Below are 20,607 nucleotides of genomic sequence, written 5' to 3'. Positions count from 1 at the left end.
GTTGTCAGATACGGCTCTGGAGATGCTGGAGGATGCACGTTTAATGTGAGTTGAACTCATTGTCCCCAGGGCTGAGGAAACCTTCCCAAGGGTAATGAGCCGCAATGCCTGATATGAAGTAGGTGTGCACACAGATTTGGCATTTACCTGCTATTCATGTGTTTGATTTTGAAATGAACTGAAAAAATGCACAAATATCAAATATGCCTGACAGCCAACACCACCTAATGGTGGTCATTTCAAGTATAGCCTGTTCCTTTGTGTCACCCGCTATTCCTGCCCAGTCCTGTTAACCCCACATACTCTTTCTCAATGCCGATTGCTTCATTTAAGGCAAGTATGCATACCCAACAGTCCAGATCAGCAGGATGCTTTACATTTGATACAGCCATCCTTCAGCACCAGATAAGCAACACAGAAATGAGAAGACATTTTTCTCGATTGTGGAATCCTCAACAAACATCACATTCTTTTACTTAGCTATGGTATGAATATCCTGCTTTACTTTCCAAGTTGACAAGATATAAGGGAACAAATTAAAAATATATTTATTCTGGATCATTTTTACCCGCACAGTGAAAGCTAAATCTGTCTGTCACTCGCCCACTTCTGCCAGCACGCTCCTGAAAAGCCAAAGACAGAAACCTCACAGACGGCCACTAAACCGGAGTCAACCCCCACACTCATCAACTTTGAGTAAAGTGGTTTCGGTAAACCCAAATCAGGCACCTATACCAATGCAGGTTTCCCATAAATGCCAAGATAAAGCTTTTTGCTTTGATCTGACCGGTGCTTTTGGGCTGACCGAGACTGGGCAGGAACCAAACTGCAGCTCCCACAGGTGAAGGCTGACCCACCATCTGCAGTCTGTGGCACCCACAGCCTTTATTCTGGTGAGGATATCCTGAACAGAGGAAATTACACAGGTGAACAGGATGATCCTTATATTCACCCATGTTGTTCTGATCTCAGGCACATTTGGGCTGAAGTTTCCTGTGATGACTGGAATGGGGCAGACAGAATTTGCTATGTATTTGCCATGTCTTCATTTGATAGCTTTACAAGCTCATTCTGTTATTTGAGAATGCAGTAGATATTAAAAACACACAGTGAATCACACTGGATAGCACAAACAAACATATCGTAAGGTACAGAGTATTCATAACAGATCAGAAGACAAAATGCCAGAATACCACCCATGTGCCAGTGGACAGAGCGCATTGAATGAATGGGTAAATGTGACTAAGTCATTAGTATCGTTTTCTCAGTTCACAAATATCACTGCCAAATCAAAGCAGCTATCTATTATTTGCTCAATAGCCACATGTTATTTTCCTTCATTACCCAACCTGACCTAGTTTGATTCTATATAAGCTTAAAATGGGGGGTTAAAGTAGAGCCTGTATGGAAAATTGCTGTGGGATTGCAAAAGACATAGAGCTTGCCAAACAAAATGAACTCTAAAAACTGTTTTCCTTGTTTATGTGCTCTCTTCAGGGCCTCTTGTTTATGTAAGTCTCAATATATGATCAAGTTACCTTGCGTCAGCCAGGCTGTGGAAATTGTCTGTGTGTGCACTTTTGGCCCATAGTGAATGCAAGAAAATCTAACTTAGTGTAAGCCCTAACTGCAGGCAAACCTAACACAACTTACCTTACATTCCCTGCAGGGTGAGGACGTGCACCTGACTCGCACACAGTGAATGATATGCTACATCCCAGGAGCCTTATGCTGTGTCCAAGACCCAGGGCTATGAAAGGCACCCTAAAAAGGCATCCGGGTCTTTTTTCTGCAAGCATATTGCACAGGCGTGCAACTGAAGGACTTACCTGCCATGCCTCAACCTTCTTAATGTCTGCACAGGATCCATTAGTGAAGAGCCCTTTCCCGGGGGTACAGGTATATATATCCTGCAAGGCATGGGCAATAGAATATACTGCCAAATACACATTATAGGATATCCGCAAGTGCGTGTAGTCCATGTACGGTGTCTCCACACTGGTGATGTTCTCATCTCCTGTGCATGGAGGTCGGAAGGCAGCTGTTCCATTTCCAGCTCCCAGTCCCTCCTCATGGCCCTTGTGGAAGGAAGGTGAAGCTGGAGAATTTTTGGACCCATCGGGGAGATAGCAGTTAAACGTCTCCTCCCAAAACTCCTTAGCAAAGCCATTGTTAGTGGACTTCTTGGGATGTACCTTCTGCAAGAACTCACGAAAGCCCGGGATCTGTCCTGCCTTCAGTGCAAACCCAATGGTGCTGCCGATGACACGGAAGAACTCCGGCATGGCTATCAGGGACGAGCTGGCCCAGGCCTCACTCGCCAGCCAGATCTTGCCAGTGATGTTCCGCCTGACGATCTCTTTGATGAGAGGCTCCAGGTCTGGGCCACTGGAGAAAACAACAATCACCCTTGCTGTAGAGTTCTGGATGACCTCCACCACCTGCTGGATCTCCTCTTCATCCGAGTATTGAGAGATAAGCTCACTAAAATCAATGCAGATATCTCTCTCCTCTGCCTCCTCCCGAAACTTTTCAATCCCTGGCCGGCCATAGTCATCGTCGGCTGCAATTGTTCCCACCCAGTTCCAGCGAAAGTACTCGATGATGTCTGCCATCGCTGTGGCCTGATGCTCATCATTGGGGATCGTGCGGAGGAAGGACTTGAACTGGTTCTTATTGCTCAAGAGACGGCTGGATGAGGCATAGCTGACCTGTGAGAGCACAGTAAACAAGTAAAACACACCATGAGTGAACTGCCTGGGAATAAATTGCCTACTTTTACTTAGCATCACTGTCAACCTCGGAGGGGATAAGAGAAAGCTGAGCAACTGTGGAACCTCGGAGGGGATAAGGGCAAGCTGAGCACCACACTGGCAGCCATGTACTCTTAGCCTGGGGCTGCACATGATCCACTCTGAGAGTCTGTGTGTTCGTGTAGCTGTGACTCTCTTACAGAGGTAGACCTACAGGAGCTTGGACCCGAGAGGCTGCAGCAAGCTCGTGTCCATCTGTAAGGTCAAGGATCTAAAGGAGAGAGACACTGTCACTAGCTTGGAGGAATGTCAAAAAGGTAAGTCACGGGTGGCCTACACAACCCTCACCACAATTCCTGCCAAATCCAGAAACAAGAAGAATATATCTTTTAGATAAAGGAGGACAAATGCAAGCTTCCTCTGTCCTGAACCAGACATGAGACAGCAGGTTGGTACCGCCATCCTGAACCTACTCTGTCTTTTCTTGCCACACACGGCTGTCCCCATGCTTAAACAGGCTCCACCAGGTACTATACACGTTATATACAATCCCTGCCAGCTGAGGTAAGAAGAATGTGATGTATATCAGTTGCCTTGATCTGGTGGAGCATATGTTAACGCTTGTCAATGCTACCTTAGCAGTATTCCCTGATGCTGGCCAGAATCAGCAAAGACGCCAGTAGGCATTATTCCATGCCCCATGAGCCACTGTGTTTTACAGTTAAAATGGGATTTTATTTCCTATTCTAAAACTATCAAGAAATATATATTTTTTTCCTAATCAGAACGACTGCCATATGCTCTTAAGATTTAATTTGGATTTTCTACAAGTAGGAAAAAAACCCATAAAACCCAGAAAAGAATATTTTAAAGATCCGGAGAACCTTTAAAACTCATTTATCTTTGCATTTTGAGATTGGTATCTGAACTCTTTAGGACTGACTTTTGTTTGAAAGTCTTCCATAAACAGTTCAATTTGTACAAAGTGGAAATTTACAGAAAACCTTATCTCCTCCTTAAACTCTGGCATTTAATTTTCCTGCAAGGAGAACAAAGAGGAGGTCTCCTGGTGCAGTTTCAAAGGCTGCAGGAGCAGTGCTACTCATCTCCTACAACCTCCTGCCAGGAGGTACAGGCAAGGTACCCCCTGCTCTGCAAGGTACCTTGCTCCCACATGGGCTGTGAGGGTACACTGAGGTGAGATTTTGAGAAACAGAACAGAAGTCATAACATTTTCAGTTTCTATGTCAACAGAATGAGTAATGAGCCTTACATTAATTGTAAAATATACCTCCAACCTGGACTGAAATGCAGGATCTGTTACACATGCATTTGCTAATGGCCCTGCTATGAATGACATCAATAATACAAATTCTAATGCCACACAACAGCTCCCAGTTTAAAAGCCTGTTTTCAGTTGCCATGCTTTGGCCAGCTGGCTGAGATTTCTTGCCAGAACTGAACCTCCTGACACCTACCCATTTCTGCAACCTCTGGGTAAGGCTGCTGCCTCGTAGCACAGATACTGTTCCCTGTTCAAAGGGAAAGTCTGAGAACCGCAAACACCTCTTATGTTCAGTCCAGCCCACCAACCTGTCTTAGCTGCCCTTGTTCACCTGGCAATGTGATGTGTAAGTCAACAATATCCCTTAAAATGCCATCATGGTATTTATCACACATCACCTTCCAGTGCCACTCTGGGCAATACCTAGATAACAAATATTTGACTTAGTTTAAACTATTCTTGCCCTGCTCGGTCCATTTTTTCAGACTCTGTGCAAGAGTCAGATTGATAACATTAAATAGACAAGATGTGTTGGTGTGTACCAGGCAGTCAAGAATCCTTCCTTCTCCACCTATGGTGCAGATGGGAACTGGAGCCCCGACTGAGGCAAAGATCTGTCCTCTCAGGACAGACTGAGAGTGCAGTGTGACACAATCTTGTTACAAGGACTCTTGTGGGCTCTGGTACCTGTATTTGTTTTAGAAGAGGAACTGGAAATGTTAGGCTATACAAGGCCAAGCACTTTTGCCAAAGTTTTTCTTGGTGTGGAAATCTAAAATCAAGAGCCACAACGTTAAGCTATAGTATACCAGCCTTATACTTTGCTTAGGGTCTTGGCAGAGCAGCAAACTTGTTAAACAAAAGGATGGGACTATAGATGCTGGCACTGGCCCCAGTAGAGCCAGCATACAGGGAGAAGGATGCTGCGACACGAGCTGGCAGAACTACACCACCACACAGATGACCCCAGGATAAGGGGGGGACATATCCACATGCTTTCACAACCTCTGTTTTGGAGGCCCTAGAGCAAAAGAAGATGGGTCAGCCCAGAAGAAACCTTCGCAGCACCTGAACAGCACAAGCAACGACTTTAGAGACCACCTACTTGAATGATCAGAGATGCTGAGTGACCTAAGAATAGCTGGCAATGACTGAGCTCTGCCTTACATGGGCTCTGTGGTAGTTGGGCATGACTAGACAGTGACCATGGTGAAGGAACATCACAACTAACATATCAAGGCTGGCAACTGCCAATGACTGACCTAAACCACCCACGTTCACAGACTAAACCACTCTAGAGGACTGTAGTCCTCCTAGATTAAGTTGCTATTGGCTGAATGTTGTTACTGGCTGCTTCGTAACCTTTGTGTTTGAGAATTGGAAATTGCTAGCAAGACTTATTTTGACCATAAGACACACACCCTACCCCCCATCCCATTTTGTATTGTTTCTCTCCCTGAGGTTCTATTGGAAATGGCAAAGATTAAACAAGCTTTGTTCAATGTCTGCAGAGCAGAGAGGCAGGCCTCTTCTCTAACCTAGACTAGCGAGGTGAAAGCGTACCTGAGGTATGTAAAAGAGTCCCAGCAGATTGGCCACAGCGGTAGAGATGCCAGAGCCGGTTGCCCCCACAACTGCAATGGTGGAAGGGATATGTTCTGAGCAGTTGCAGAACTCATCCAGGTTCAAGGAGTCTATCTTGTTCTGGGCCACAAAACTCAGGGTGGCCTCCAGGGCTTTAGAGACTGTATTGCAAGTGTCAAATATCCTGTATCCCAAGGTCATGTTGGGAAGGAGAGTTGGGCTACTGTTTATTTCTTCTATAGCAAAGATCATAGCCTGGAGCCAGCGGAAGCCTCGGAAATTATACCTGGAGGAGCAAAAATAAAAATAAAATAGAGTGAGAAGGAGGGAAACAGAGAAATGGAGACCAGGGCTGAGACAGAGTGAAGAATTCTAGACACAAAAGGCAAAAGCAACTTACACTATTTCTTGCATCCTACCAATTCTGGAAATTTGCTTTTGTCTTCAGTGGTTGCAGAAGAGGCGTGCATGTGCTACAAGATTTTGTTCTGATTTTCAGCTTTTCAGTTTGGGAGCTCACTTCAGAGGCTGTGAGGATGAGATGAACTTAGTTCAAAGTCCCCTACAGCCTGGGAGAGTTGAATGAGAGCATTCCTGGGGTCTTGGCTCTGGCCTGTCCCTTGTGCTCAGGACCCTGAGCAAATGCTCTGACACAAAGCTACACCTACCAGGTTTCCTTCCAGGCTCCCCTGACATGTTTCTGAATGCAGATGGCAGTGTCTGCTAAGCCTGTGCTGCGCGGTGCTGCCAGGGAGGTGGGCTCAGCCATGCTCCATGTCAGCTCCTCATGGCTTTAGGCAGGCAGAGCAAGCTGAGGCACAGCGCTGGCGTGCTGCGGGGTGCACAGGGGGCTGGCAGCTCAGCTCACAGAAATCTGGCCTCACATCACACACTTCACATAGTGAGAGAAAGCACAGTCAACCTGTTTGTACCAGTGAACACAGACATGCTATACATGTAAATCCCACTGTAACTTGCTAACTTGTTAATTAGATACTTCAGTGCTTTCATTGAAGGAATAACTTTTCTCATTATTATGGTGCCCTCATACATTTCCTTTAGACATGAGCTCAGAAGATGCCTTCAGATCTGGCCTGTGAAACTGAAACTGTGTTTTTTGAAGCCTCTTCTATTCTCTAAAATGGAGAAGCTGAGTTTTCTGACTCTCAGCTGTGCATGGAACTAACCCACAGCGGGGGTGCAGTGGCAAGTGTGCTGCAGGACCAGGGAGTCCCTGGTTGGAGCACTGCATGGGCTGGCAGCAAAAGAAGCTGATGCTGAGTGATGACTACTTATCCAAAAAAGAGAGAAGCTCCTTCATGTAAAGCAGCAGGAAGAAAGTAGCTTTGATACATGTTAATTTGCAGGTTTTACTTACTGTGTTTTGTCCCGTAAAGTTGCATAAGCAACCAGCTGTGTGCCTGTGAAGCTGCCATGTTTTAGGGTAATTCAGCTGGAACGGCAGGATCTTTCATGAACTGAAACCTGCCCTTCCTTGTAATGCACTATGCGTCAGGATAGCAGTTAGTTTGCAGTTTTGTGTTGAGTTGCAGCTGAAAACAGGAAAGTGTCAAAGCTGTTATGCTTGAGATCCACTGGGAAAGCTGATGGGTCCCAGAACTGGAAAAGCCTGGGAAAACAGCCTGCCCAAGAACTGATTCTATATGAAATGGTACATTTTAGGTTTCACGAGTGCCATTTTGAAATGCTTTGAGAGATGTTTCCATTACCAAGGTGAAGATTTCTAAAGATAAGCTTCATGAAATCACAGACTTTCAACCTCTGAGATGCATGACCTGAAGATTTTTAAATTGCTGGATTAAACTAATTGCTTCCAAAGTTGATGTTAGCTATGTCTGACTTCTTCAAAGCTGAATTAACATAGCCACATTATTTCCATTCCAGGAGTTATATCTGATTCATCCGGGATCAGAATGTCTAAAGATATCACATCTAAGGTTTATCTTTAAGTCTTAAAAACTGCATTTACTCAACTCGATTTCACCTGCTCCAGACATCTTTTGCCAACTTCCAAATGAGGTTCTGCCCTGATGCTGCACCTCAAAGTCCAGACAGCAGGGTTTTAGTACAGATCTCTTCAAGCTGAAAAGTTTGAGGCCAATGCAAATCCTTAGTTATATCTTATGACCAAAGGGACAGCTAGCTTTTGTAAGATCACTCTTTAGAAAACAGACACCCTTTAGAACACAGGAGTGTGCGTTACCGTTAGAAGTGACTTGGTCATTTAGATTATTTTTTGCTCTATCTCCAAACCATTAAGGAGAAAGATGCAACAGAAGAACCCTGAAATAAAAGGGCAAGTCTCAATGTGAGCAAGGCAGTGAGTGTCGTGTACAGAAAAAAGACATGCTGGGCACATCGTGTTGCCTCACGTGGTCAGTAATGCACACTGGGATGAATGGCAGCAAAGCAGGGTCTTGTGACACTTCTTAAAAAGCTAAATGTGTCTACAGATACTTCTAATTAAAATGAAAATAGGATTTGAAGCAGGAACTATATTCAGGCTCCTCATGTAGGAGAGAAAAATACGAAAGCATTTTCTATTTAAAGGGAAGACTGCTGAGAAGCTGGGAAGTTCAAAGGTACCACTGTACTACCTTGAAAAGCTTCACACATTTGAGTACATGTAGAAGTATATTTAATCCTGCTCACATTAAATTATATGGGTGGAGTATGACACAAAATTATTTTGCCTGCTTGACAGCATTTTGGCTTAATATTTTTTTAAAGACCACAAGGTGGTATCTTCAGATGGTATGTTTAAAAGCACTAAGAGCTGGACTGTCTTCCCTTTGATTTCAAAGGAGGCATTTGCCATTTAATTCAGTAAAGGCAGACTAAGGTCCATGTTAACACAGCTGCTTTTTTTTTCCTTTCTGACATATGCTCCTCATGAACATTTATTTACAGCATAAGGACCGTACTTCAGGGACTTGAATTTGGGTTGGTTTTATTATGGAGGGGAAAGGCAGGTAGTTTGGTTTTTTTTTTTCTGGAAGCTAGATTCCAAAATGTCTTTGAAATTATTTTGATAATTCACCTCAAGCTAGCCTGGGCAGGAGACCTGCAGTTCTTTTCGGTTGCACCTGTGCTGACAGCCGCATCAGCAGATCAAGAGAAGAGGATCAGAGGGGGTGGGGACAAACACACCTCGCTCTGTCTTCTCTCATACCTGATAGAGCTAGACAAAGTCTCATTTTCTTAACTGATACGGTGTTGTTATCAGTACTGTAACACAGATACGGTTAGATGAAGGCAGTGCCACTAAACTGGTCTAAGTGAAGCGAAGTTACACAATTCCTTCAATCCCTGTGAATGGAAACTGTCTGGGTAAATTCTCTCCTGTTGCTCTAAGACCCCAGCAAGGGGCTGCAGACAGGTTCCTCTTGGCTTGGTGCGTACATGGGTGATGGTTAAGAGCAGCCTTTGAACCTGGCAGCAGGTTACACTGATGCAGCTGACCTGTGCTATGCTGCTGCTATGACTAATACGACTAGTGACTGGAATGCTCTGTCAACCATGCAGAAACCTGACTGGTAATTTCCATGAAGAAATTGCAAAGGATTTGCTAACAGAAGCAAACTTTTATTCAGATTTCCAGAATTTTTAAATAGCCACTGATATTTTATTGGTGGAAAATAAGGAGCCTCCAAAACTTATTTTCTGCTGTATTACTTTACAGGTGCATAGGTGTAGTCTTGTATTTTAACATTTCTGAGATGTGGTGCTTTGAAAAGTGGGCATTAAGCTCTAAATGAGAGTTTAATGTAAATAATTCAGTGCCCAAAGGTGTAGATAGGAATTTTTATTTACACACAGTTCTTTAAAGCTTTACCTTCTGATGCCTGGTCTCCCACCTGTCAGAGTACGCAGCTCACTGGCCTTCCTATTCCCAGGCAGGGGCACAAACAGGCAGAGATATCAGAGTCAGTTCCTCCGCAAATCCTCATTTCAATTGACACATCTGCAGGGGACATTATCTTTGTGGCAGTCCAGTTTGCTAGATAGTAAACTCAAAAGATCTCACTGATTCCCACAGGTTTCTTTCTGGTTGGTCTAAATGTGCCTGTCAAGGGGTGCTCAGGACGGCTTAAATGTCTCAGTCAACATTACGAAGCCAGGGTATGTAAATTAAGGGACATGAGCTCACCGCAGGGTTTCAGCTCCCCATAGCTCCATCCCTTGTTTGTTTGTTTGTCTGTTTTGGTTTGAACAGCTCTTACTGTCTGGATCCAGCCCAGAAAATAGTCATGTTCCCTGTTGGTCTCCATAAAGGAGTAATTCACAACCTCATGTGAATTCATGACCTTCATTTATCAACGCTGGCAAGGCACTAAGCTAAAAGCAATATAACATGAAGGAAAAGAAGGAGAAAGTAATGTGAAAGCTCTAAATACAGCTTTCACTTACCCTCCCATACCTGACAGGTACTTTCATTCAAGAATGGTGGCAAAGCCTGCACACGTCTCTTGGCTCACACCAGTGTTCCTCTTTCTCTAGTGGTTGTATGCACATACTAATTTCTCTGTGCTCTCTAGATTTCCAGTACATTAATTACATGTTATTGCTGCTACTACCACTGCTATTACTAAGCTATGCAAAGGGGAGACCTTCAGTCCTCTGTTGGATTCCTGCAGTCGGTAGGTGTAACAAGTTGCTTATGACTCTTACAAGCCAGGGCTGCGGGTAAGGGGAATCACGCAGACCAAAGAAAATTAAAAATTAAAAAATTAAAATTCAGAAGGTGGGTGGAAGAGAAAGAGGAAAAGGATGTAATTTGGTCTTAGGGAGAAAATTCTAAATATCATGTTATGCATTCAGTTCTGCAGTGGGATTAGCAAATATGCCCTTAAGGGGTAGAATTAACATTCTCTGTTCTCTCAGACAGACTTGGTGAGCTAATGTGTCCTGGAGCCATGCTCTGTGAAGTCCTGCACTAAGGCATGGGGATGATGCCTCACTACAGTTTCACAGCCTGAACAGGAAATATGCGTTAGAAGTGATGACCTAGCGACACTGCATTGGCAGCACTGTATCTCAGCTCAGTAAAGATACATCCTCACTGCAAACAGGTCGTTAGAGTAAGGGGAATACACGGGTACGGCCCATCTGTGCAATAATGCCAACAATTAACATCAATGCTAATGATACCATCACCACCACTGCTGCTTATCTACCTGAAATCAAGAAATCAAGTGAAATCAGGTTATGAATAGGCCTCTGTGGGTGCTGACAGGGAATGGAGGTCCAGGACTGCTTGTGCTGCTCTCAGCCTCTGCCTCCACTGCACACATCAGATCTGCATCAGCAAACGTTATAAGGAAAGTTGCTGCAACAGCACCTGAGGCATACAAAGACAGAGGGTGTATTTATACCAGATCTGGGATACTTGATTGCTTAAACAATAAACAGGAATTTTTGGTCTGGCTTTCTGTACTCCCATCTGACATCTGGTGTGGCAAAATCATGAGTAAATTTTCACTTTGGACTCTACAACTCAGTGCTTAAAGCATGAAGATGCATTATCAGTAGAAACAGCACAAAACCAACAGAGAACAGGTTATTACTGTTCCCTTTTCCTTTCACTGCTGAGTTATGGATATAATTTGGATATATGGATACAATTTTCCAAATAATCATGTGCAAGGTATGCACAGTAGGTTCAGGCCAGTACATGGGCTGAGCTGGGGAGAAAGGTGCGGTGCCGCAATAGTATGAAGAGTGTGAAAACTGAAAAAGTGGAGAGAAAATTCTCCTACCCATTTTGCGAAGCCCTGTTTGGGAGCATAGGTACGGCACTGAACACAGCTAAATGTGTGGGAAAACGTCCAAGCCACACAGATCAGGTTGAACAGCCCTCAAAAGAAAGGAAAGCCATGTTATCTTAAATTGTTTGATACTGAACTCCAGAAGAGACTGGGGCAAACCACGCACAGGGTTTCAGTTGCACCCTTAGGTCTTGCCTTGGTTTCAAAGCCAGGAACTTTTCGTACAGTCTGATGACTTGCTGCTGCAGCTGCCTAATGGAGGAGAATATGAGGAGAGAGAGAAAACACCCATGCTCCTAGGGCCACCTGGGTCTAACTTTTTTATAAGATGAGAGACACATTTTCCTATGTAATAAAGAGATTAAAAGTTGTACGCAGCCATCTAAAAAGGGGACAAGTATATAACTGATTAGCCCCTGCTTTGAAAAGATACAGCAGCGCTGCAGAAGGCTTAAAGGGCAACAAGGGCAGTCAAAGGTATGGTACAGATTTAGCACCTCTGGTCTGACCAGGTACAGCCACACTTATGCTCCTCTAGCAGATTTCCCACCCTACAAAAGTTTTTGAAAGTACAAGATTGGGAGGACTTTACTTTGGGAAGAAATAGAACCTATCTTTCAATTTTTTTTTTTTTTTTAATTTACCCTCCTCCCTGAAAATATGAGTTTGATCATTCCAGACTAGCCAGTTGCCCAGAACCAAGGAAACTCAAACATGATACGAAATACTCTAGCTCATGAGTTGAAGAATGTATTGGGCTCTTAGAGCTGGCATGTACAACCCTGCCGCAGGCTACTACCTAATCACAGAGCCCCAAACCTAAAAGAACACCATGGTCATGTTGAGAGATCTCTGTACAGGTCCAGCCAGAGAAATTTTATGACTTAAATACTGCTTAAAATAGAAAATCCTTTCAGGAAAAATATCTGCTCTCAATTTAACATGTAACGATAACAAGGAATACACATAAACTGTCCCATGGATTAATTCTGTTCATCATGAAAATCTGATGACCAGTCTCAAAAAGGCTTCTCAGCCCAATCTCTTTTGAAGTAAACCTTTCCTGGAAATGGATATTTTCTGGTAAAGACATGTGCAATTAAGGAACTTCCAGTCCAATCATCCCCTTGTTCCTATTGTAGTTGTTACTTCCTGTGCAGCTAGATCTCTGACCTTTGTTCGGTATTCTCCCCATTTGCATTACGCTATCACCTCACAATTAATCCAGTTCCTTGGAGTGCAGCAAAGCACCACAAATGCCTGTCTCTTCAGTCAACCCCTCTCTTTTGCACCTCCAGCTTCTTGGTGCCGGGGTTAAGAGGAACACGGGTTTTAACCAGGCAGATTTCAGGTGGAGGATGCTTTCTAGCAGATCAAATGCCACCCAGAAAGATCTCCCATTGTGTCCTTAAAACAGCTGGTCTGGCTTTTCAGGATTTGCCTGTTGTTGGCAGTGCTACCTCATTAGCAAATCTTTTGGCAGCCACACACTTGTAGTAATCCTGAGGGCACATTCTCCTGTGATCCGTTCTAATAATGTGACCATGTCGAGACAGTCACCGAGGCTGACCGAGCGCTGACAGAAATGAAAGCTATGTTCAGTTTGCAAATAACTGCACTGTCTGCCTGCCACCTGGAGCAGGTGAAGGAGACAAGGTAGCTAAAAATGTTCATCATCTTGCAGCATTCCACTTGTAAAATGCTGCGTCTGAGGAAGAAAAAAATGCTGAAAATCTGGCACAGCTTCTTTCTCCATGAAGCAGACATTTCACATACATTTAGTTCATGATTTTCCTGTGCATGCACAGAAGAAGCCCAAAGACCCCTGTTTAATTACACTTCTGTCTGTGTGCTCCCTATGAAAGCATCTGAGGACAATCTCACAACTTAGATGGATGTGTCCTGCTCAGTGTCTCAGTGGGAAACCGCACCTGACATCCTAGCAGGGATGCTGGCAGCCGGTCCTCATTGCTATCTGCAGCATGACTGTACTCGATGCCCAGAATAGGATAAGAGGTCTGCATAATTCCAGATATATAATTTTTCACATATGATTATAGAAGAAGTCTTATAACACTGAAGTGTTTTCCCATGCATGGTCATGACAAAATTCCACATCAATTACTTGTATTTTGTTTATACGACATTTCATTTTGCCATCAGTTTCTGCCACACTTTCAACTTGTTATGTGTATTATGTGCAGGGTCGTAAGGTTAAAAATTCCCCATATTCAATCATAAAAATGGCTACACTTCAATAATAAGAGAATTTGTTTTCATGTGCATTTCTCCCTCGGGGTTAATTGCCAAAGACTTAAGACAAAACCTATATGCACTGTTTACACAGATGAAAAGAACTTTGGTTGAGGAAAGCCTGGGTAAGGAGTTCAAGTCTGGGACTTTGTAAAGGTCCTAAAGAGACATCTGCGCATTCAGTGGGATTTTTTCAAAAGCAGTGACCCATCTCACGTTCACCTATTCACTTGTTTAGGCAACTAAACAGTTTGTAAAGTCCCATAAGATGAAAGGCAGAACTGGAAAAAAACGCCAAAATTTGATTTCTAAGCTATTTTGCTATGCATGACTGCAATCCAATGAACTTAAGGGCACTACAGGTTATTTTCCATCCTTCTGCTAGGAAAGCTACTTCTCAGATACTATTCAAATGTCCACTGTGAATGGCCAGACAGATCAGTATATTCACATTTTGGCAGCTTTGGGTAATACAAAAATTGCCCTCTTTCACTGTCCAAGTATTTTTTATGTTACTGTTTAACATACGCCCTTCCTGTCTTTACACCCTTGTTTTTTCTGTTATTTACACTATATCTTTCCATTGCTTCTACAAGCATCCAGTCACAGACCGTATTTACACGAAGTATAGCATGTCACCTGAAGTAAAGAAAGGTCAAGACTTCCCCACCGAAACTTTGTATTTTCCATTTTTGTGGCTTACCTTATACACTCCACTGATTCTGGTCTTGATTTTAGATCCTGGTCTTTAGCAGCCACTCCAAAATGAATGGGGAACAATCCTCCAAGAATAATGTCTCCCTTCTTCTGTGCCCGTTGGTTTGGCCCATAGGCAGCAGTGTTCCAGGTAAATAGCCAAAGAATCAAGCAGCAGCTATATAAAGTCATTGTTCCTCTTTTCACCAGGGGGTTATAGGATGCAAAATTGGAAAAGAAAGCAGGTGTTGTAATATCTAAGCTTTCCCTTTCCTTAATACAGCACAGAGAGGATTTGAGACACATGTCTGCAGGGAGATAAGCAACAAGGTGGGAGCCACAGTGCTGGTGTTTCTCCCTCTGTCTTCTCCATTGCAAAAGAACAATTCAGCCGTCCTTTCTTCATAACCAAAACATTATGGAGAGCCCATGTCTGAGAACTGTAAAAGAAAGACATGAAAAGTGATTCCAGCTACACACCAGGGCCCCATGTTGCCACAGTGGTTCTGCTTGTCAAATCAGCCCCCCAGCAAGCCCCCAAGGCTGCTGCCACTCAACAAGCTCACTGGGACACACACCAACTCTGACAGAGTAAGTCAGCCAACCCCAGTGATGCCAGCCACACCTCCTCAAACAAGTGTCAGATGCCTAATTCTCTATCACTCATGTAAGGTAGGTTATTAAATCTTCCTATGGTTCTGTGTGACTCTGGTCACAGGGGACCCTGTAAAACTTGTGATCCAGACATCCAAGAACACAGCACACCATGAGAGACTGGGATGGGCAAGTGGGGAATAAGGAAGCATCAAATGCAGTAAGGATCAAACCTTTCTCTCAAGCAAATAATTGATAATTTTCTGGGGTTGGTCCATCCCCTCCTTTCCACTGATTGTTTTTAACTCTCTGGTTTGAACTTATCCTTGCTAAAAATGAAACAAGGTCACAAGAAAGACTTCTTTCACACTGAAAGTGAGGATGACTTCCAGGGAATCATTTGAAATCAAGATACTTCTCCATAATGAATCATAAAGGTTTGAAAGTTTCGGTGATCATGTCATTGCAGGCTTAGCTGTAGAACTTTGAAGGCTGCATCCCGGGGATGAGAAATATTGCAGCTTCTCTGTGCCCAATACATTTTCCCTGCAGCACGTCTACATGCCTGCCAAATGAAGAACTAACTTAACGGCATATGAAAACGGCTATGGCTAGGGGGGAGGAGGCAGCACAAAAATTCACAATAAACAGCTCTTGAGCCTATTGGAATAGGTCTAAAAGCTAGCAGTAAAAATCTGAAGTTAGTCAAGTTCAGAACAGAAGCTAGGCATACATTGCTAATCCTGAGGACAGTTAATTTCTGAAAAAGTCATCAAGACTTTTCAAGTGCTGAGAACCTTTTTATGAGGATGATTTACTATGCACTAAATGTATCTAGACAGATTTGACCTCTACCTACATCAAAAAAGGAGCTACTGCAGGGAAACACTGTGATTGTGGGAGTTCTTCTAGTAGCCAGCCTTAATGGTTATGCATGCTATATGACCACCAAGTGTTTGGAAATATCTCATATATTTTTGTTAAAATGAAGGTCCAGATGCAGCAGTCAATGGGAGAAGAGAGACAAAGCTCACATCATTCTCATGCCTCTGTGGTCAACACACTTAGAGAGCTGGGTAGATGCTGCACTTCTCTGTAGTGGGTCCACTCTAAACTACTCTTTGGTCCTGGCTTGAACAAGCATGTGTTTATTGGCAAGGGCAATCAGATCTTTGGCCAGAGTTCAAAATACATCTAGGCAAATGATTTTCTACCAGGAAATGTGGAGTTAACACTGAAAGATTTTGTAGGATTTTTTTCATGGTTTCATATGGAAAAATATGAATTTCAAGTTTGCAGCATCCAAGTGACTCAATCCAAAGTCAGAAATTCCTATTTTTTTTCCCACAAACTTGACTGCTAGATTCCTACTCCTGAATGAAGATTTCAACACCATGCTCAACATCTGAAAGATGGACATGAAATGACCAGCAGCTGCTGATGGTGGCAGTCTGAAAACACTTTGGGATGCTCCTCTGGCAAGCAGTTGGAGTTATGTCACACTGCTCTAACCAGGATGCGGTATCATCTATCACTTGTGAGCGTGTTGTCTTAACATCTGACCGGTACCTTTTACTGGGGAGCCTCTGGTATTGGCATGTGGCCCTGTGACAGCAGGATGACAGAATTTTAACTGGAGGCAGGATTAGGAGGTGACAAAGTAGTGCAACAAGTGAGTGTCCCCTGGATTTTGGGTTCTCATTTTTCCTGGCAGATGGATGCTGGTTCTTGCTTTTTTGGTGCCCAACAGAAAATAAGGAAGGAAACACTTTGCCATATTTTAGCCAGGGAAAGTTTATCTTCTTCCTGCTGCTTATGGATTCAGAAAAGATATGAAAAAGCATTTCAGACATTTTTTAGACCGATGTTCTCTCTCTCCACCTGGCTGAGGCTAAGTCTGCCAGGTCCTATGGGACGAATTACTGAAAGGCAAACAATCATTGCAGTCAGCTGCAGACACTTTCCACTCCATCCTGGTTCACAAAGCCCTCCTGCTACCTGACGCCCCATGGAAATACCTACCATCAGCTACAGAACGGGTGTCTGGTCTTGTGGCAAGAAGAAAGACATGGACCGCCAGCTGAGAAGAGAGCTTTATGCTGTGGCCTGCTGCCTTGACACACAGCTAGCCTTGCTGTGCATACAGCCAGACAGATGGTGAATGTGCAGCAAGCTCAGCACTTCAGGAGCGCATTACATTTATTGCAGATGGGGAGGTCAAGTATAGCATGCACGTTGTCTGCAGTGCTCACAGCGTACTCCCTGCCCCAGTGTGAGGACCACTTAGGAAAGTTCCCACCCACATGGAGGACAGTGGCCAGCGCATCCCTGCCACCACTCTGCCTGTCCTTTTTCGCAAGCACTGCTCAGGTCAGGCAGCCAGGAGAAGCGCAGTCAAACCGTTCTACTACTTTCGGTCTGTTCCTTGCTGCCATCTTTCCAAGGACACTCTCCCAACACTGGGTGAACCGATAGCGGGAGGTCCCTGAGAAAAAGAGCAGTCTGCTCCCCAGCTGAACTGCCTCACCTGTTTTGCAGTCTGACCTTCAACCACATCCAAAGGTGGGTAAGGCCCTCACAAATTGCTCTGAGGCCTGCAAATGGTCTGTGAGAGACTGGGGCTGACCAGTGAGGGCTAGCACATGAGCTCTGGTCCAGCCGGTCCCAGTGTGAATGACACAGAGCAGTGACACAGGGTGCCCTGCCTTTGGTGCAGCTGATTGCACTTGCCACCTTGACTGCTTCATTGGCCTATCTGAGCAGATACATCTCCCGCTTAACCACCTTTTCGGTCTGGCACAGGCATGAAAAGCTATGCCGGGAGCTTCTGTTCTTACAAGCAACCATGAGTTAAACCAAATATTTTTACACTCATTTTGATTAGCTTCTGTATATGTTCCAGAATGAGCAGTCACAACAAAGTCACAAGAAAGTCACAAGAAAGTCAGCAACAGCAGGCCAAACCTGGGTCCTCTTCTGGACAATTCAGTAAGGAACAGCAGACAAAAAGTAAATTAAATGCTCTGCTGTGTAGCAAAATTAAAAACCAGGAAATAATGTGGTGGCATTATTAAAGTAAATTTAAATATGCTTGCAGATAGTGTTAGCTCAGATAAACCTGTCCCAGTGTAGCATATAGCATGTATGAAATCAGCTCGGAAAGTCCGCAAAAAAGTTGAGGGTCCAGGAGCGATTTCCCGGTTAGATGGGTGGGCACCGTTTAAATTAAGAGAGGATATGAAGGAAAGGGAAGAGCAGAAAAGATCTGAAATGATAAAACGGTACATGGAGCTGATGTGACAGGCAAGAGCTCATGGCTGACGCAGGCAAAGGGAAAGAAGAGCAGCCTGGAGCTCTGGCCAGAGACCACTTTCTGTGGGGAGTTCCCTGCCCGCCTCTGCTAGGGAGCAAGGGGGTCCGAGGGAGCCGGCATCACAGGCGCAGCAGTCATACTAGGGCAGAGCATTCTTGTTTAAATACCACTGGGTTTGAGGGTAGTATGAATAAAATCCTGCTAATCACATCTGGTAAGCAATGGACAAACCCTGCTGTGCCCAGACCAAGGGCAGGCTGAGGGGTCCCCCCAGGGCTGAGTCGTCCCCCCAGCCAGCAACGTAGCCTTCCAGGAGAGCAGGGAGGGGTCCTAGGAAAGGGAAACAAGAAGAAGAGGATTTTCATTTTGTCAGCAGTAAAAAAAGAAGCAGGAAAAAAGGTGATACAGTGTACTGAGGTGAGGGCCAGCACAGGTGGGGCCAGTACTTAGAGGTTTGAAGCAGGGAGGGTAATTTCTGAAGAGAGGCTGGAAAGGGATGGTCTGGTCTGACTAGTGCTGCTCAGCCTCAGGCATCCCCTCCCCTGCATCCCTCCCAGTTGCCAAAGAGGGCTGGGGGCTTGCATGCTCCTGCCAGGGCAGGGATGGAGGTGGCCAGCAATGCAGTCCCCTGGGCCTGGGCAAGAAACCGTTCATTGGACTTAGCCAAGGTGGGATGGAAGAGGGTGAGCTCCAGACTATAGCCTGCTGATTTATTACTCTGTTTTTCTGCTTTTCCTTTAATAAGGCTTTCTTTTACCTTTGGGGCTCCCTGCTTATGAAAAAGGAAACGATTTTCACCATGAACAGATAGACAATGTAATTTAGCTTGCTGGAATGCTATGGAGGGGGTTGAGCTGATGCTACTGAATATTTAGGAACCAGCTTTTGCCACCAGACAATACGTGGCTTGAGTATTAAAAGTAGAAAACGTAAATTCACATTCTTAATTCTTTTTTCTCACAGCAGGCAAAGCTGAAAGATCTAAACTGGTAAAATAGGGTTAATTTTAAAACAGCATTTACAGCACTCAGTACTCCAAGATGTCCTTCAGGAGCGTGACAAGGGGTTAGACAATGAAAACAAAGTTACTCATTCATGGTATAGGGTATTACTTGGTATCCCCCTGAATAATTTGGAATGAGCTATTCTCAGGGACAGGACACAGAATTGAAATAATATCAGAGGTGCTGTCTGTGGACATGATGGCACATCCCTGAAGCAGCAAACTGAGGGATAGATGTCTGAAGATGCCACGGCACAAATTATATCCAGAAAAGGCTAAACTATAGCTGGGAAACCAGGTATCTCAAACTCATTAAAAGGAGATACACAGGTCTCCCAGCTGCTTTCAAGCACTATCCATGCCTGAGGCTGAAAATACTGGAAGATACTGATTTCCTGATGAACAGTTATTAGCTTGCTGCCAGTGCGCCAAGATAATATCCTCTAGCATCATCTTTTGTTGTGGCAAATCTTCCTTCAGTTCTTTTTTCTTTAATTGGATTAAGATTATGGCCTCTTCCTTATTAAAGGAATGCATTATGTAGCCAAAGATTGAATTACCTGCTAACGCATGCCTGAAGACATAAAACTTAGCAAAATATAGGTGGAAATTGTACTACTAATAGAACAAATTACTGTGGTCCTACACTTTTCAGCTAATAAATTAAAAAGATTAAATTAACAAGCAACTGAATTAAGAAGGAAGCCTGGAATCCATTGCTATTTTTTTCCTTTGCAAATATTTTTACATTTAAACCATTATTTAGTATTAGCACATAAATTCTTTGATTATAAACTCTTCGATGCAGAACACATTTTCCCTTCCAGCAAATACAATTCTCTAAGATTTCTTTTGCAAGAAAAAATGAAAAAGTAAGCAGTTGGTTCCTTTTTTTTTTTTTTTTTTGACAGAGCCCTATTTTTTAATCCCCCTCCCCATTTTTAAAGATTCTTCAATACTTTTACCCCACTCTGTTTTGTAACTATCAATCATCTTGAATTTGAACTCTCTTGGAAGTGGAAGTAAAGTAGCAGCTCTCTCACATAAGCTTCAGTGGAGGAACTTGAAGTGGTTCCAGGAACAGAGGGAGACATCAGGCCACTGCTGCCATGGCAGAAACAGCACCTGAGGAGGGAGAGACGGTACCCAGGGCAGAGCTGCAGGTGTCGGGAAGGCTTGCAGCAAGCAGTGCCATCTTGCTAGTGGAATTAATGTTTTACTCGTCAGACTAAATCGTGCAGAAAAGCCAGAAATGTTCAACAGATCTTTGTTCTTCGGGTGAAAAGGAGCCGAGTGCCACACTCATGGCATATATCACTTACGAAGCACTTCTTAAA

General features: G+C 44.0%; 2 protein-coding genes across 2 annotated transcripts in view; both read right to left on the bottom strand.

The window, feature by feature from the left end:
* The window catches only part of CASR (calcium sensing receptor), a 77,717-nt gene that overhangs the window by 27,937 nt on the left and 29,173 nt on the right, over positions 1–20,607 (bottom strand). The window contains exons 2-4 of the mRNA XM_056341180.1: positions 14,368–14,800; positions 5,602–5,908; positions 1,830–2,711 (exon numbers count right to left, since the gene is read on the bottom strand). Of these exons, the coding sequence (XP_056197155.1) occupies positions 1,830–2,711; positions 5,602–5,908; positions 14,368–14,666 (1,488 nt within the window). The 5' untranslated portion in view covers positions 14,667–14,800. The remainder of the gene's footprint in view (positions 1–1,829; positions 2,712–5,601; positions 5,909–14,367; positions 14,801–20,607) is intronic.
* CSTB (cystatin B) overlaps positions 1–20,607 on the bottom strand; it is an 85,617-nt gene that overhangs the window by 36,052 nt on the left and 28,958 nt on the right. The window lies entirely within an intron of this gene.

This window comes from Falco biarmicus, chromosome 5 (genome assembly GCF_023638135.1).
Source record: "Falco biarmicus isolate bFalBia1 chromosome 5, bFalBia1.pri, whole genome shotgun sequence".
NCBI lineage: Eukaryota > Metazoa > Chordata > Aves > Falconiformes > Falconidae > Falco > Falco biarmicus.
Note: the sequence above shows the minus strand (reverse complement) of the source record. Positions and strands in the feature narration are given on the sequence as shown.